We start from the raw sequence: 19,933 nt of genomic DNA on the forward strand, positions 1-19,933 counted from the left end.
TCAGCCATTTATTAGTTTCTATGGTCGGGCCAGCAAGGTTTGTTCGTAAATTTGTTACTATTAAATAATACTCAACTAAGAATACAATTATTTACACACGCCTATGATGTAATTACCTATCGTGTAATACGTCAACAACAAAATGCATTAACTATGTATACTATTATTATACTTGTTATATTACTTAAGAATGTTTAGTGTAAGTATCCTATATTATTAGGTTCATCCTCAATTCACAGTCCATAAAACTACCGTTATGTATAGGTGCTCACTTTAAATCTTCAAAGTAGAATTTAGTTTTAATTATACGAAAATAAAAATATATAATTTTACAGTATCATTATTATAGTCATTAATTCATTATGTACGAAGGGCGCATTAATTTTTAAAAGAGTCTGTTGTAGGCAACTTTGATGACAAAAATTAAAATTGCAAATGTCAAGATGTTTAAAAAAATTTAAAAGCAGTCCTAAATCATTTGTTTATTATTATTGATTATTATATAATCACGTAATAAATTTGTTAAAAATGTGTCATATACAATAATCCAAGAAAAATAATCTCACCAAAATATTTATAAAATAAAAAGTTTCACAAATATTTTATTCATGTACATTTATTTTGATATTTTACTTATTTGCCTAATAGGAAAAATTGTTTGATTACTATTTTATACTTACTTTCTAATATTTTAATCATATTAATACAATTTTAATGCATGGCGTTTATGGACAAAATGGTTTATGGGTAATGAAAATAGTTAAGCGCTTAAAATATAGTACCTATATGGACTTTGAACAACTAATACACTTAAACTATACTCGTATTTGAATACTGTGTATGAAATAACAAAATAGTTCTTACCACAAGTCGTCATCGTGTAACAAATATCGACTAATATTAAACGGCATACCCGCGATTGTTGCAAACACAAAATCCGTGATTAAATGCTTGTTTTTTGATCATCTGTCTGTTAATAAAGTTAATTGGTAATCTGCAGACATTGATTGTTGTTATTACGGTCCGCAGATGTCTTAACTTTACACCCTACTTAGTTCAATAAACACTTAAATAGGTAGGTGCGAATTTAAATGATAATAACAGCAACAACAAAAACGAAGATAATTTAAAACTATAAGCGTTGGGAAAATATTATTCAGAAACAAACAATTTTTAATTATATGTATCCGAATTTGTATTTTGTATATAAAACGTAATCATTCTTTTTAGAGTTTTTACAGACCTAATATATTATTAAATTTAGCCGAATTACTGTATTATTATTTATGAACTCAGTTTATTCGTGATTTTGATTGTAAGTGCCTAACTACCAGCTATCTACCTACCAACCCACTGTACTATATAATATTATTCTCTATTGGATAAAACCCGAACGGTAGTAAAAGTAATTATAATTATAATATTCGATAACACATTCGGGCGGTCGGGAACAATGAGGATTATAATAATATATTAAATATATATTACCGGGCCGGGGAAATTCTCTCGTGGCGAAACGGCCTCTTCGGTCACCCCAAACTTGGACGAACGTATATATATTTATAGGAAACGGTCCAACAGATTCCAACCGCGTTTCCACTTCGCCGAGACATCGGGCGTTTAAAATAATAAATTATACGCTCACCGGTACCCGCGATAGCGACCCACGTCCATAAAATCGATATATATATATACACATTACACACATACATAATATTATATGTATATACACGCCACGCCGCACGTGTAACAATAATGCACACACACACACACACACACACACACACACACACACACACACACCTTACAGTAGACTCGTGTTGTAGTCTCGTCGTCCTGTGTACGTGACGCCGTATATGAGTAGTTTTCAACATCAAAGCGATTTGGCTCTATAAAACACGCATTGGTAAATTACGGAGACCGTGTTCAAATCGGCGGCGGTGTAGGAGGAGAAAACACGAAAATTTGCGAATAAACCGAGAGAATCCACGAAAACTTTTTCGGTTGGCGAACGCTGACGATAAATCGATAATATGTTGTTGTTGTTGTTATTATTATTATTATAAAGCACCTATCATTATTTACAGGTATTACGCGTATAAAACGATTATGCGTGAGGTGGCTCCACTACCACCCACCGACGGGTAATAAACGCGTACTCACTGTGCCGTATATATTATTTCTGTGTAATAATAATATAATATACGATACGGTCGATGATTCTCCATCATAATTATGCTCTATAAAAAAAAAAATAGGATTATCGAGAATTTCGAGTTTGGAGGGACTGTACGAAACTTTACGATTAACTCTATTATTTATGATAAACATACATTAATTTATTTTATTTGTCGATACCTAAATATGGATCAATATAATATAGTGTTAATTTTAAATATCTCCCTATATTTTATAATTAATAAAAGTAAAACAAAAAAAATTATTCATGGTCAATGATTATATTTGTCATTATTAAAAAACTATGATTAATTTCAACAAATAGATAATAGTGAGCATAATATTTTGTTTACTTCAATATAAATAATTTCGAAAAAGAATCCAACTACTGATGTCATTTAAACTATGATATCAATTATTAAATTCTATAAGATATTCATACATATTATTTCTTCATCACCGTTGACAGTCTACAGTAGGTTGTATCTATACATATAGCTGTTATTGTAGTACTTTGTATGTATAATAAAGTGTCATCGACGCAAGTAGTAAAATATAATAGTAATAATATTTCGTTATAAATGTATGTACTTATGTTATTACAATCTCAATATTACCCTTTTCATGTATTGTGTATAATTTACAGACTATGATGGATGAAATTGATTTTTTGTTGATATATATGTAACAATTGTAACAAAATTAATTAATAAACTGATTGCGATACTTGAGTGTAGGTAACATATATAATACAATATAATACTCATCGACACTATTGTCGCTGTTTTAATTGATTTGTGTTTACATTTATAAATATGAATATAAGTAAGGAAAAAATAGCAAAATAATTAAACCATAAGTATCACTTACTACGTTCGAATATATATATTTTTTCTCAACACCATACCTAGTCTGTTTTTATGCCTATGCTGTCTGGACTGCAGTTATTTAAAAACAAATTTAATTCAAAAGTATTTAAAACCCAATTAGTGCAAACATCGAGAATAAATAATTTATAGGGATTTTATTTTTCGATCAGGCACCCAATATTATGGAAGTTATATGTAATACGCTTTATTATTGGCAATGTTATACGTTTGAAAGATAATAAAAATTATTTGACTAAAAATAAAAAAATGTTCTGACATTAATAAATGTTATAATTTATGTAATTAAAATGAATGCTGTTTATTAGTGATTTTATTAGAGTTCATATATTTTATATCTTTTAAAATAAACCAACAATTTTTTTTTTATAAGCTTTAAATTTTGTTTATATTTATACCAATTACTATACAATATTTATTATTTACAGCAATTTGTATTTTATTTATTGTTTGTTGTAACGAAAAGTTTAGTTTTTAAATAATTATTTTATTAAAATAGGTATAAAATTTAACATAAATCAAATATTAAAAATAATATATTGGTACTTAATAGTACCTACTATAGTACTATAATACATGTAACATATATTCGTTAAAACCGATATTGATTTTTTACTTTTTGCTAAGCAAAAGCTAAAAAAATAAAATACATTTCAGTATATATTGATATATTTTATTTTATTTAATAATATGTACCAAGTTTATTTAGACTATAATTGATAATTAAGCAAAAACGAAGAACACCCAACTATTTTACAGCTTTAGATAGATTCGAATTTCATTGAGATTATATTAATACATATTTTAGTTATAAATTTATATTGATTAATGAAAGTTTAAATCAGAATTCATGGATGAGAATATGGCTAACCATTTCTAGGAGAACTGTAACATTCTTGTAACGATGGTACAAGCCAGATGTTATAGGACACTCAAATATAGAAACAGTTCCTGAAAATTTCTAATAGTTATCCATTTAAGTAGGAATATGTAGATTTTGTTTTAACTGTAGAGAAATGAGATTAATTATGCTAAAAAGACTTGAATTTAAGGACGTCCGTAAAATATCTACCCGATATCTATAAAAAACATGGGGATGAATAGCTTTAGGTATAGTATAGAAAAATTTTGAAACATCAAAAAATAAGTAGTAATAATCGTATTATACATGTACTTACCTACGTAGATATTATATAATAATCATTATATCGTGACTAATAATAATAAATTATAAAACCTCGTGAGGTGGCTTTGATTACGCTCACGTAGACACCGAGTTTGAATTACAAGTTCATTAATAATAATAATTTTTAAATAAAGAAGTGAAAGAAAATTATAAAGTGGATAACGCTCAGACTCATAGAATATACATACCCATTAGGTACTTCGTGAGTTTTGAAACCCTCATAATATATGCGCTAGTTAACACTTCTCCAATCACACAATGGTCAATGTGTGTGTGTGTGTGGGGGGGGGGTGGTATATTTTGTGCTGGCGGAATTGTTCATGACGTTAGTTTTTTTTCTGCTAGCGAAGCACTCAAGCGTATGTCAATTCCACTGTAATACACCTTGGTGTTTGTTATTCCTGGTATCTTACTGTTCGAGGCGATAAAAAGGTAAACATTGAAAAAGGAAAATAAGCGATTAAAGGTAACGGGAGAGTGAAGAGAAACATTTTTAATTGGTCTATTATCGTATTATAAGGAAGATGGCGATGGAGGTGATGACGCAAGCGTTCATTATAATAACCAATAATGTAATAAATAATAAGTAATGATGGTAATACGGATAATATATGTATATATTAGTTAAGATATTTAGAAACCAAAATTTTAAATGCAAACGTCATAAAATGTTAAGTATTTTTTTTTCTTGAAGACGGTTTAAGGAAAATAAATAAATGACAAGACTTTTTTTTTTTGAAAAAAAATATTATTGTTTTTTCTTACTAAACATATTTTTTTGGTTACAAAAAAAAAATCTATTTAGTCTTACGTACACATTATTTAAAATAATATTACTGTTAAATACAATAATCTTAAATTACTAAAAAAAAAAAAAATTAAAAATAATAAATGTACAACAATGACTTGTCTTAAAGTTATAAAATATTTTTAACAAGTATATTTAAACAAATTGTATTTACAGTATAGAAAAATCGGTAGCTGCTAAAAAATGAACGTGAAATTAATATAATATCGTATACACATACATATATATTATGTATACTTATAAGTAATAACTCGTAAATAGTATACATAATATGTACGTACTTTTATGCGTATTACGGTTAGATACTTTTTTTTTTTTAATGGATGGAATTTCGAAGAAAATACGTAGTGGTACTTACGATGAAACTAAAATAGATTAAAATCATGCAAGTTAAAAAATCTGTACATGATGAAATATTATTTAATATTGCTAATTAAAAAAGGGGGAAGGAGCGAGTAAAAATTAATTTTATTTTAAAAATTATCAGTGATTTTTTTGTGATTTTTATTTTTATATAATTATTTAATAAATTTAGCGCCAGGGGAGTGCCTAAGCGTTACTGTAGCTAGATCTAGACGCTACGCAGTGTAGGTATAAACTTTTTTTGGAATTACGTATGGTGCTAACGGTATTTTTTTCAAATCTTATTTTAAAAAATATATTGAGCTCGCTTAAGGCTCAAATCACATCGGAAACAATAATAATTTATATAAATCATTATAATTTAAGTATATTATTTAGTTAAGTGAACAGACAATACTTTTAACATACTAATAAAACTAAAAAATACAAAGTTGATTGTATTACGCTAAGAGTGTGGGGGAGGGAGATAATAATAATATACTTAGTGATTAACCGAGTCTTATTGTCAAAATAAATACATAATAATAATAATAATAATAATAGTAAAAATAATTATAATAATAATAGTAATAAAATAATAAAATAATCATGATAAAGGTCCTACACACTATAAAGAATAGTGTTTTGTTTTGTAAACGTCACGACCGTGTATTGCTATAACGAAGCACCATAACTTTACTGTTATATGTATAATAAAGAGCCACGCAAAAAAAAATTTAAAAAAAATTGTAAAAAAAAATACCGGAAAAAATAATATGAAGCTCACTCTACCATATAAAATATTATGCCTAATCGGGTAGTATAATAACATATTATTTCCATATATTTATTAAAAAAAAATCTAACAGCTACATTATCACAGAAGATTGTAGATAAAATATGTATATATCGTCAAAAAAAAAAGGTATAGTATAATATCGCTCGTCGTTCGTCGTGGTTATAGTTTAAAGCTTATATAGGCAGTCTGTACATTAAAGTCTAATTATTATTAAGTACATAATATACATTATACATAATATTAAATAATACGTATGACACGTGTACATACATTAGCTGTATCCTATCATGTATACAAACACTTATACAGGTGTATATAATAAATATGAATCTGCATTAAACAAAAAAAAAAAAAGAAGAAAATCCTCTTATACTATATTATACTTAACGACTATGACGACGACGACGACGACGACGACGACGATGTCTGTTTGATGACATTTTTACCTTATACAATATATTATATTGTTATTACATTTTTTACTTTTTTTCCGCGGTGGCGGGATGACTGACACGATGGTGATGGTATATTATAACATAAATGCATATTATAATACAATATACATATATAATATATATATATAGTGTGTACACGGGATGGGGCTGGTGTTTGCGGTGGCTGTGGTGGTAGTGGCGGCGGTTGCTTCGGCGGCATCTCGTATATTATGGTATCTCCTCCTTATAGGGCCGGACTCGCGTTTAATTCGTTTGACAGGAGACCCTGGGCGATTGCGGTCTCGTTTTGTCTTGAGCTACTGCATTGCTGTACACACACACATACACACACAGGTATAATATAAGTACTCATATAATTATTATAATAAGACTAAACATGAGTTTATTAGGCGTTCGAGGGCACAGGTAAATCGTCCACATGCACACCCTAAACCGAGTACCCACACAAGTTTTTAATATATATATATATATATAGATGGACACGGGTGAAGGGTTTAAACATATTTGGGTATATTATGGTATCTATATAACAAGGCTAACGGCTATTTTTATGATCAACTCGCACCCCGAGTAGTCCATATATATACCATCTCGGGCGATGACATCATATCCATGAAATTGTCTATGAATATGTTTACGAATTATCGTGCTTAAGAGAGTATTATACGCTACGCATACGTGTACAATCACGATATCGATTATTTGAGCAATTAAATCGGGTAGTTTATATAATATATACGACACAGCGCGACAGATGTTCGCGTGATACGAGAAAAGTCGATACCGTTATATACGTATATATACTATAATAATAATAATATAATATATACACATTAGATATTAGTCGAATTGGTAGTTTACCGAATAATTGACGATGACGTCGTCTCCGAACTGCATTAAAATATCGTACGCGTCTTAATTTTTCACCCCAAGAACTTTTTCAATTACTCGACGAGTAGTTATCCGAATATAAGTATGTCCGAAACGCTAATCGGTGCGGCAAAAAGTTTTCCGTGGATTTCGATAGAACGGTTTCTTGGCGTCAGTCGTCGAGCACGCGGTATCTTTTTGGCTCGTTCTCCAAATCAACCCTCTTCTCCCTCTACCACCCTTATGAAATTTGATTTACTGTCTCGCATAATAAAAACATCGTTTATACAGCGGCTACAACTTTAAACGTTATTAAACGACGAGTAGAATAATTTAAACAATTCCCTCTAAACACGAGTCGAGAATAATTAGATTACAGTGTTCGATAAACACGGAAAAAAGAATTCTTTAGCACAGTAAAAGGCACCGAGGTGCTATAATAATACGTAGGATACCGATTGTCGAATAAAGTAAGCTTGCCCTCCCCAAAAATCTATACCTTTCACACCGTTCAGTCCCGTCTCGTAAAACGTTATCTACACTTTGTTTATATTTATTTGGTAACGGAGAGTAAAAGGTCTGCCAATCGATAAATTTCTCCACTACCACCGAGATCTCATGGTTTAAGTGTGTTTTTGTTTTTTTTTTATTGTCAACGACAGACTACGCCTCTCCCACGAGTTCAAGCCGACGAATCTATTTCATTATATCGTTATATTATACTTACAGCTTGTTTTTTTTCCCAAGATTTCATCGCACTCTTGTACTTCTGGAACTCGTGGCACCAGTCCGAGTACACCCGATGGTAGTCCGCTGACCGGGCGGGCGGCGAACACCGATGCGCGTCCACCGTCAAGTTGAACGTGCATAACAAGGCACCGGCCAGCTGACAGTCATACCGGCCACCGTCCTCTTCTGACGCTCCAACGATTACCATGCCACCTTCGACGGTCGCAATGTATTTTTCCACTCGGCTATAAAAGAAAAAATACGCATTACATTAGAACTACGATAATATTGAATTCCGATAAAATATATAAAAAATTGAGTTTTATTTAATGTCGTCGGTTTGCCACCGACGCTGTGCACAACGCGATCCGAATATATATATATATATATATATATACATGCAATATTATACATTTATGGAAAAGTCGTATTCATCGTAAATTATATTATTATTCGATGATTCGCGTTCGCCATTAATAAAACTACGTATTTCGGTTGCCGAATGCTCGAACGGAAACTCTAATAACAACATGACCGACAGCGGAACGTAAGACGACGATTCTGATGCAATGACAACTTGGTTATCACGATAAGACAAGGGTAGTATAATTCGACGTGTACGTGAGTCGGGGTGGAAAATTAAGAATTATAAACGCGGACGTCGATGGATGTGGCAGCGGGTATGGAAGAACGATATGCGGTATATATAGGTGAAGCGCACTGCGTAATTGGAGCCCGATCGTTATATACCCGCCTACCCGTATTATAGTCGTTGCGCGAGCAGAACGTGAAACAATTGCCGAGAGCTCGGTATATCACTCGGTATATAATAAATGTAAATTCAATTTCTTCGAGTACGAGGACCGCGTATATTTTGGTTTCTGATATAATGTACAGTCGTCAGCGGTTCCTCGGGAAAATATTCTTCTTTACCCGAAGAGCTTTGCATTTCTGATTTAATTTCTTCGCAGAATTTCCTCGTCGCCCCCAGCGGCAGTCGTTTGAATAATAAACGGTGTACTATTATTATTATTATTATGATGATGATGATTATACAGCAACGATCACCCCGAATCATATATTATATTATTATTAAGTTTACCTGAACGAGACCATGTACCGTCCCTTTTCCTTGCTGTGATGGTACCAGGTAACCGGGTACACTTTCAGCACTTGCGGCATTTTCACGAAACAACTGAGATGTACGCTCTGGCCGAACGTCACGGTCAATCTCTTGTTAACCACTGAACTTTCGCACACGCTTCGCGATGAGTTGGTCACGTCCTGCAGGAGTCTGAAAAAACCACAACGAACGGAAGTTCAGCTATTGCTATATTGATTATCATCGTAATATAACATGTTGACTTACCCGGGCTGGTAGGGTTTGCAGGTCTTGGTCTGTTTGTCCCATCCGCAATACGGGTCGTGGACGCATCGCAAGCAGCTGTCGTACCGGTGAGTGCACATTGACAAGTATATCTGTCGGACGCTCTCATCGGACGCCACATAGAGGGCCTTGTGCTGAAAAAAAATACAAAATATATATTAGTAATATTAGAAACGTGAGCCATATACAATAAAAAATTCTATATCGTGACACTGGGACGTATACTATATCATTATTGTTTAGTGTATACCGGTGATTAAATAAACAGGGCAGACTATTTAAATAATTAACAATGTAATTCAATTAATTTATTATGTACTAATAATAAATAATTTAATAGGTTATAATAAAAAACTTTATTAAATAATATAAAATAAAAATAAAATACCAAACATTGTTTCAATTAAAAAACAATTTTTGACTAAATTGATTGTTGTAATTAAAAAATGAATAAACGTAGATACTTGACATTTTAATTGTTATTAAATATAGGCAATATAGCCCATCCTAGATATAGAATAATATTTTCAATTTTTTTTTTCTATAAATATTTACCAAAAATGTTACACTTAGATAAAAATTCTTGAAAATTGAACACCAAGCTCCTTATAAGTTTTTCTTACAGAAATTTAAAAATTTTAAAAAGTGACGAAAATACGTCAGTATAAGTACGCACAATTTTTATAGATATTTCAAATTAAATTTTTTGACGTAAAATAACGTTTTTAGTTTTTCGTCGTGATTTAAAAAAATATTGTTCATAAGAATTTTCAACTTTTCATAATTTATTTATTATTATTTAGTTTATACAATGAAATATATTTTGTTTAATTTTAAGCCATCTATATCACGATCTTATTCGTACCGTTCTACAGTACGTTTCATCGTTTCATGTAATATGTATCTACTATTGATTCAAAAGTAAGTAACAGATTGTAATATAATGTGAAATAATAATATTATTTCAAATATTATCATATTAAAATAGATATTTTTTTTTTTTGTACATAAATTAGTTCAAACTTGTATTTCTAATATAAAATTAAATTACTAAAATGTATTTAAATAAATTATAATAAAATATCTTTAGAACGATAGTCTGGTTAAAATTATTTTTTCAGCGTATTATTAATGGTTTATCATTATTAAATTAAAAAAATTCATTACGGTACCTACTCAATAATAAGTGACACTTGACACCAAATATTATAATATAGCAGTGACTTCCGGGTCTTTTTAAATACGAAAATAAATTTCGAATAAATTATTATTATTATTCTGTCACAATGTTTAACTATGAGGATGCATGGCAATCTCAAATACACCCCTGACGAGCCACTGTGGTTAACGGAATACGGAGTGGGTTATGTATACCGCGGTACACGTGTTATAATGACGCGATGTTATCGCGTGTGCAGTCGAGTGCGAATAACGTTTGGCAAGTCCTAAACAAATATACGGCCGGGTATCATCGTAGCTAGTGGCTGCTGCTGATTGGGCTTTATGAGATTTGTATACATTCGCGCGTGCCAAAACTCGGCAGCGGCGGCGATACTGCTGCGCTTCTCTAATCAATCGTACAGCGTTCGGGGAGTACCGGAACGCGTACATTAATCATACGTGTACCACAAAAGCTATTTACCATGTTTAAATAACTACCTATATATGTATGTCTATTTATTGAGACGGGATGGAATTCGATTTCGTAGTCTGTGTGCCCGAGGCCACATCACTGCTAACACCGGAATACATTATAATAACAATAATTTTAAGGTCACAGTCAGGCCAAAAGTGTTGATGGGACCGTGGTGACGTGGAAAATGAGGAGACCTGCAGAAATTGGTTAGGGCGAGAGACGAGGAAACACATTCTTCTTTTCCCTTGACAATCACCCTACCCTATTCTACGCACGCAGTCATACAACAAATCACGACCGACTGGTTAGCAATATAAAATAAACCTATATTATAGAGCAGATATACGGTATTTACAGGTTAATTTACTATAGGTGCCTATATAGTTGAACACTACCAAGAGAATAATAGACTTTGGGCGTCTTTCCCCTTACGCTCGCGAATCGATGAGTCACGTTGCCACTGTTGTTTGCAGGCTCGTTAACGGGGGATTACTAATCGTTCAGATACGATCATTAAAAATGAGAGTGGAAACGCCGTGGTGAGGGTTCCTTAGCGGTGTGGCGGCGTCTGATGAACCGTAAAACGGTTTTTAGCGCGGATGTATTTCGTAAAATTACCTCGTTTTTGTGTTTTCTACGTGCTAGACTTTAAATACTGAGCGATTGAAATTTAAATTGATGTAACGTCAACCCAACGGTGTTTGTGGTATCGTCTACTTCGACGGGTTTTTAAAATGGTCTCAGATTGCATCTAACTATGGCCACCACGTTTATGTTACTTTTAAATTACGGTTCGTTATCTGGAATGCACTTATAAATATCGTTTCATATATACGAGAACGCACCCTTCACAGCGTGGCTGTTATACTATTTACTATATTATACATAGTTTCCGGTGTCAAACGCCATATGGGCATCGGTTTTTGTAAAATCACAATCAAGTGTTACGCGCCAACGCCCAGAGGGGTAGAAATACTCCCTATTAAAATGTACTCGTGTATTGTATATGATTATATCCTTCAATGTCACGTCGTTCGGTGATAGATAACGAAGGTCACTTAAATAAGTGTGATTATGATAAAACAAACCTTTCTGGATATTTCCATGGCTGTAATAGGTAGACCGGGCATGATGTCAAATATGTCCAGAAGAGCAGATCCGGGTACACCTTCGTCATTATACCATTGGACTACTTTGTAAACGCGGCCTTCATCTGTGAAAAATAATAATTAGATGGACCGTGTTAAAAACATCTATAAAAAAATAAATAATAAAAGCGTACTGTACATATTAATAGAATATAGTAAGGAAAAATATAAACGATAAAATTATTTATATTTATATATATATATATATAAAAACACAGCAGGATTAGAGGAATTGCATTTTATATATAATATTTGAATAATAATTATGATAGAAAATATTAACTTACTGGTGGCAGCGTAGTAGACAGTGTAATGCAGATGATTTCCGAACACGACGTAATCGAGAACGTCTACTACGAGACGCGTGAAGAATAAGTCACGCATGTAGAACACCGGTTCGTTGTCTTTGTGCGCTACCGCCTCGTCCATAAGAGGGTGACTGCGTATGAAATTCAATACGGAATCTAAACATAATAATGATAGTATTAAGTAAGTGGAATTTAGATATTACCCAATAAAATCATACAAAATATGTACTTGTGTATACGTTTAAAACATGTATTTTGGTTTATGTTGTGATACAATTTATTATTATATCGTTATTCATTAATATATCTCTGTGATAACGCTTATAAAGCGTTAACAAATTTTTTTTAAGTGCGGTGTTTCATTTATTTGCGATGAAAAATTGAATTCACATTTAATCACGTTAATTTACACTAATCAGTTATAATATTTACCTGGTAAAGTCTCCGTGTCATTGACACACTGTCCCGGTCTGGGCTCTGGTACTTTGGTAGACAGTACTGGGAGCCAGGCCGAAGTAGAACTGGCTTGTTCTTTGAATCGGCCAGCAAAAGCGTGATCGATGTCTTCTAGTCGGAAAGTGCATATGGCCGATCCCATCAGTCCGGTAGTGGAAGTGGTGAACACGCCGTAGAAAAGCGTATCATCATCTGGCACCTTGTAAATGCTCTCTATAACAGAAAACGTTAATTTCGATTCTAGTCTTACGGTGAGCATAAATATAATACTGTCTACTTACGGATTTCGTTGAAGTAAAACGGATATTCTCCGGGTATGGAGCAGTTGAGTCGGGCCTTCAGGTACGTGGCCCAGTTGTGACTAAGTATGCTTTTGCCACCTGTGTCTTTCTTGCACACTCTGGCTACTCGCGAAAATATGCTCTTTCCACAGTTGATGTACTCGACGGCGGTTTCACGGAAGAAGAAGAAGACGTATTGGCCGATGTCGTAGGAGCCCACAAAATCGGGTTCTATAAAATAAAAAAAATTTTTAAAATTTATATCACTGGTTGTATCATTGTAAATAATTTTTAGTATTTCATACAGAGTCTGTAAATAGTACAATACTCGTATTATTAATAATCTACTCAAATAATATACGAGATAAGGTAAATAGAAAACCTGAACAATATTATATGATCACTGAAAGTATCGATATTCTTACAAATTACAATATCGATGTAGGGAGTATAACTGAAAGAGCCGAATTTGATAATAACATCATAGGTGATGTGCGTATATCCGTTTATTAAAAGTTTGTGTGATACACTCATGTCACACGACACACACATATTATGCAACGTGTATTTATACACGACGTGTTCGCATTCATCACGAGACGCGTTCAAACTTATTTCGCGGCTTAATTATACTCGTCGTAGTTGTTATTAGTAGAACTCGGCGCATTTTGAGGGGTTAAACCCCGCGGGAGAGAGCTCGTACGTTTAGGTGGAGTGCATATACGCGTATATATAATAATAACATACGCAAGTAGACAGTGACGATTTTCGGGGCGACAGCTGTACGGGCGGTGGCGTACATACAGTGGCCTTTGATACAGTCAATTCGTTTACGCTCCGCTGAGCGTGTGACAGTTTTTTTTTTCGTTAAAGGGTGCCAGCGAGCGTTATCTTTCGGGAAGTCAAAAAATATGAATCACCGAATAAGAGTGGTGGACCGACTGCTATAGGATCACATTATACAGAACTAAGTCGACAGAGGATATACCCATATATGTGGGGGTGGTCGGTTGGCGGTGGAGTCCGTCAAAAGTTATATACCAACGGCATTACCGGCGGCGGCAACGGCGAATATTATTACTCGTCGTCGTCGTCCATTGCGCGCATAGGACACACATACGAGGGGAGAATAATATATATATATATATATATATTACAGATCGTGTATAATATACTTCTGGTCGGAATATATATATATATTTATTATTTTTATCCGCGACACACACATACGAATATTTTATAGAAGAGCGCCTCGGGCGAGTATGTTTCCACGCGTCGGATGATATATTGTTTTAATCAGTGGCGACCGAGTTCGGTGTACAGTACACCGGGAAGAGGCGTTTATAACGATCGAAAGTCCTTTGAAACCGGCACCGACTGGATCGTTATCATATTATTATATTATTATGCGTTTTACACGGGGTTTTACAGTGAAACGATTATCACGCTCGTGCGCGCGAGTATAAACGGATTTACTCACAGAGCTGCACAGCTTGCAGTAAGACTGATTAATTTTATATTTAAATGCGCGCTGCAAGCATACACATCGCACCCGGTGGCAACGTTTATGATGATTGAGTTTTTAAATTTTACATAGGTATTGTACCCTATATGCGTATGTTGTCGTGCGAATGTATAAATAGCGAAAAAATAACGTAATAAACGATCTGTTTGCGAAATACGCAGCTCGTGTTATTACGTTAATACATTTTCATAGCCGGGCTGTGGGCGGATTGCTACACGAGGTGAAACCAACAATGGGGTGGGGGTAGAATTAATCCGGCATACCTATATAACATATAAACACGAGAATACGGGGTAGAAGATTCCGAGTGGATTGAAATAATAAAACTGTGCTCCGCGTTGTTAACGATACAAAAACGGAAGTCGATTTTATGGTCCACACACGTATATACGCAACGCATGTAGTCATATATAATAATAATAATAATAATAATAATATACGTGTGTGCGCGTGTAATCGATTGTGTCGGAATTTGACTTTTCGTTTAAAAAGTTCTACGAATACCGAAAGCCAAAATATGTCCATTCGGTCTGAAAAAATACTCGAGCGTTGGAAATAGTAACTTTTTCCCCCTCTTGAATTGAAGACTCGTCAGTGGTACGGAACAATAAATAAAACAGTTTTTCCATGATAATCTTTGAATTGAAATAGTTTGTTTTCCGTTTCGACGGTATAACTCATTCAAGCGAAAACTTTGTGGTTTTAGACTTTTGCACATACTATTATTTTTTTATTTCCTAACTGATGTGTTGAATTAATTAAAAATTGAAAATTTATGTTTTACGTCTGTCAGGTATTTTTAAATAACCAATATTGTCAAATGAATGTTTTGAAATATATGTTTAACGACCGTAAACATTTTTTGATAGCTTTAATCATTATTCTTGTGAACCCCTTTAGAAATTGATAATTTTCTCAGTCATGATCAAAGTTTAGCCCATTTAATACGGACTTGTTTTCCATTTGTCTATTCAAACAGATGAATCGATAAGCCCCAGTAGTATTGGTCGTACCTACGTTATAATAGCTGACTTCATTTTATTAAAATATTTGGCAACTGGCGTGTTTACTTCGGGTTTCACTATAATTCCGTTTTATTTAATTTGTTTTTTTTTTTTTACAGTGGATAGGTACCTAAAGTAAACAATTTAGTTTAGAATTAGTTTAATAATTTGTATAATGATTATTTAGTAGGTATTATGTTGTTACACGTACAAAATAGACTATAGGTACTGCGTGTCTCAATTGATTTTTCAGTCGAATTTTATCGTCGTTGAAAAACCACTTTTATGTGAAGATTAACTTTAATAGTCGTCTCACCTCGATTTTGCTTCTCTCTCTCTCTTCTAGCACTTAAATAAGTAACTCATAATCTACAAGAGGCTTTTGAATTAAGTATTGACCAAGGTAAACTGATAGCCATATTTAATCTAAGTTTGATACATTTTTAATAAGTTCATGTACATCTAAAACTTCCGCTTAGCCATCATTATTGTTAGACGATAACTATAACTATTATGTTTCGAAAATCCTCTTTTGGCCTGAAGGGTATTAAGACTTTCATTATCACGTTTATGGGATAATTCGAAAAACGTGTCCCTAATTTAGTGGGTTTTAACTCCAATTAAATACAGTGGAAGAGGAAGAATGAAATAACTTGTTAGACGACCGTTGTTAGTGCAAAACAATTTTACTTCGGGAAATTTAAAAAAAGTCGGGTCGATGTGGTTTACTTTGGTTTTAAGGAATAGTGCCTTTATCAAACTTTTATGAACTCGATATTTTATTTTTCAGCTGTGATATAAAAGGTCCATTTATATATTCTATACATAAAAACCCCTTATTATATACATCCAAAGGTAACATATTGAAGGCAAATAATGCCCAAGTTTTATTTCAAAGTTATCTAGCAAATAAATACATATATTTATAAATATTTCATAATTTTTCAATGAATATTATTATTCAAACTTAACTGGCCATTGGTCGTAAAATATTATCTATTAACGTTGTTTTTTCAATAAAAAACAATGTTACCTACCAATTGATTAAATTGACCATTTTTACGCAATAAAAACTATATAATATATATATTATGTCATGGGTTTATATTCGTCTTCCGTCCATTTGTGAGATGTGGCGAATTGTTTTGGAAACTGAGCGCGATCCCCCTTGTAATTGTCTGTTGCTCTTAAGTCATGTTCGAGACAATCAGAAATCGAGAAAAAAGCCGAGAAATTATACAGTACCATTTTTCAATTTCCTCGTACTACTCAAGGGACACACTGCACGAGGGAACAAAACGTTTGTGGATTTCTGTTTAAAATATTGTATATATATATTCTGATGGACGTTATTATGGACCGAATCAACCGGTGCCCGGAAAGACGGGCACGCACGCTTTTCGCCCCCCCCCCTTAAAATGGGTAAAAAGCGACGTTCATCGTGGTCGTTGTCAGCCGACGCCGCCGCCGAGCAATTTATCACCCGCTGCACGCTGTCACGTCTTGTCAGTTATCCGCGGCGACGGATTATACACACGGCCGCGGAGACCCGAGAGAGCCCGCATTACCACGCGAGCACACAACGTACACACGCTTATATTATATATTATATACCAGACGTGGTCGGTCGGTTGGTAGGGTTCTAGAGACGTTTTCGACTTTTTCTCCGTTTCGTACTCTCTCCTTCTCAACTCAAACTTCTTCGCCCTCTCAGAATCCCAGGAAAAGTCACTGCGGGCGTTTTATCCCCAGCCGGTATACGTGTTTGCGTTTCGAAATAGTGTAGGTCTCTCTCCCCCCTCTCATAAGCCGGTACACAACTACAAAGGCAGCGAAGCACCGTAAGTATATACGCGTGCCAGTCATTTACATATCATAATATATATAAGAAAAAAACTTAAACCCCAATGCGCGTCGTAATAGCGTCGGCCAACTCGGGTATTGGCTTATATATCACGTCTATATAATACGCATAAACACAATATATTATAACGGGGTATAGGTGTATAAAAAACGATCGACATAAATGCAGTAAATATACTATTATTATCACAATTTTATACAATATTATATGATGATACGAATATTACTACTCGACCAGAGTTCAATATACATGTATATAGCATTTCTTGGTTGCCTATAGATCTTTTCGTTGTTTTCGTGATATTATAATATTAGAATTAGATAATATGGCATAATTTAAAATATAATATATTAAAATAATATAATTATAATTTAATAATATTAAGTATGGGCAGAATACGTTTCTATACACTTACTATCGAGCCAGTTGGAGTCGTATTTGAGAGTCCTCTTGAACGCGAATTCTTTGCGCCCCGTGGTCAAATTGTATAGGTCCGTCCGGAAAATAACTGTGTCTGCTTTGGTGAACTCGGCGTTGGTACCACTGTACAGAGCCGGTAATTGCCCCGGATTGCCCTTTTCTGACCAAATGGCCGTCGAGTTGTCCAGCGGATCGTACGGGCATTTGGCCGTGCCCAGACCCACGCCGGGAACGTACTCGTGTCTAGGAAGATGTGTTAAGTTGGACTGTGTGTAAAAAATAACAAAATTGCAAAAATTAAGATAGTGATAAAAGTGTTATAAATTAGATAACTGTTGGTATATACTCACGTATATCACGTAATCTTTTGGATTGTGCGCGTTTGTGCCACAAATGTATATTCGGCTACCGTCACCGATCGACTGGATGACTCGGATGTGATTTCGGCAATCAAAATTCTATGGAAATAAAAAAAAAATATATATATATAAAATTTAAATTTAAATACAGTTAGTCGCGCGAAATCAAAGGCTCGAAAGACTTTGATAAATGTTATACCGGAGAGACGAATCACAGCGATAGCGTTGCCTAATTAAATTGTCTTTGGGTCAAGTGCAGAGTAGAACAACAAATGAACAAAAGTTTATTCAGATGTATTAAAGGAAACCGAAAGTTTCATAAACATGACGGGAATTAAGCGAGTGAATCTAGTGGATGAGAAGAAAGGAAGACAAATGGTAAAGGACCGACATTGGGTTGTTCCTTCGAACGTAGATCACGAGTAGTATGTCGCAGCCACTTTGTTCGATTGGGGTGGTTGGACTGCATAATTATGTTGACAACTCTAAAGTTTTTTTCCTTCTCATTTTTTCGATCGCGCTAATTCCGTGGAATATATACGTTATTAATTATATTATCATTTAATTCGCTATTTCTAGTTTCTTTTATTAATATAATTTCCTGTAGTAATTATATACGTGTTTGGATCAATATTATTAATAGCTATAATATATAATAGGTAATAAAAATAGTATTTTAACATTGATAATTTAGACATTTCGTATCTATGTAATATATCAAAAAAATTATATAATGTCCATAATTTTGAATACTTTAAAAATAATAATTACATTAAAAGTGTTTAATGTCATTTGGAAAATAGGTTTTTGTTTTGAGAAAATTAAAAAAAGTCCTTATTATAATAATTCTCCGAGTTAAAAACAAAAAGATGTTGATTTTCTACTTTACATATTAGTGTGAGTTTTCAAAAGCTTTGACGCCATTATCGTTATTGTTATGATTATTTTTTAATTTTTTAAACAGACATATTCTCTCCAATGAGATTATATATTGTTATTTTACTATGGAAAGAGTGATAATATTTTTTAAAACGCTACATGTATTATAATACTTTTAAATTTAGAATATATATCACATTGTGTTATTTTTTTTCAATAACATATCATTAACTTATTTTATTGCGTGATACATCTAACCTACATTTAATAACATTTCAGTAATTTATTACAACAAACATAAATAACAATGTACATTAGAATATTTGGAAATATATTTTTGTTCTTTAAAAATATAGAAATAAAATTATGAGGTCCTTGTGTATTTTGATAGTAAATATTTTCAACCTTATTA

At 33.0% G+C, this 19,933-nt stretch overlaps 1 protein-coding gene across 3 annotated transcripts in view; it reads right to left on the minus strand.

The window, feature by feature from the left end:
* Nucleotides 1-5,198: 5,198 nt before the first annotated feature.
* Nucleotides 5,199-19,933, minus strand: part of LOC113555021 (semaphorin-2A) — a 345,931-nt gene continuing 331,196 nt past the window's right edge. For all 3 annotated transcript variants that reach the window (XM_026959297.1, XM_026959296.1, XM_026959295.1), the window contains 10 exons: nt 18,634-18,741; nt 18,279-18,549; nt 13,471-13,701; nt 13,166-13,402; nt 12,713-12,889; nt 12,366-12,490; nt 9,624-9,775; nt 9,357-9,548; nt 8,253-8,499; nt 5,199-6,962 (listed from right to left, as the gene is read on the minus strand). In XM_026959297.1, the coding sequence (XP_026815098.1) occupies nt 6,879-6,962; nt 8,253-8,499; nt 9,357-9,548; nt 9,624-9,775; nt 12,366-12,490; nt 12,713-12,889; nt 13,166-13,402; nt 13,471-13,701; nt 18,279-18,549; nt 18,634-18,741 (1,824 nt within the window). In that variant the 3' untranslated portion in view covers nt 5,199-6,878. The remainder of the gene's footprint in view (nt 6,963-8,252; nt 8,500-9,356; nt 9,549-9,623; nt 9,776-12,365; nt 12,491-12,712; nt 12,890-13,165; nt 13,403-13,470; nt 13,702-18,278; nt 18,550-18,633; nt 18,742-19,933) is intronic.

The sequence above is a fragment of the Rhopalosiphum maidis genome, chromosome 1 (genome assembly GCF_003676215.2).
Source record: "Rhopalosiphum maidis isolate BTI-1 chromosome 1, ASM367621v3, whole genome shotgun sequence".
NCBI classification, from domain to species: Eukaryota; Metazoa; Arthropoda; class Insecta; order Hemiptera; family Aphididae; genus Rhopalosiphum; species Rhopalosiphum maidis.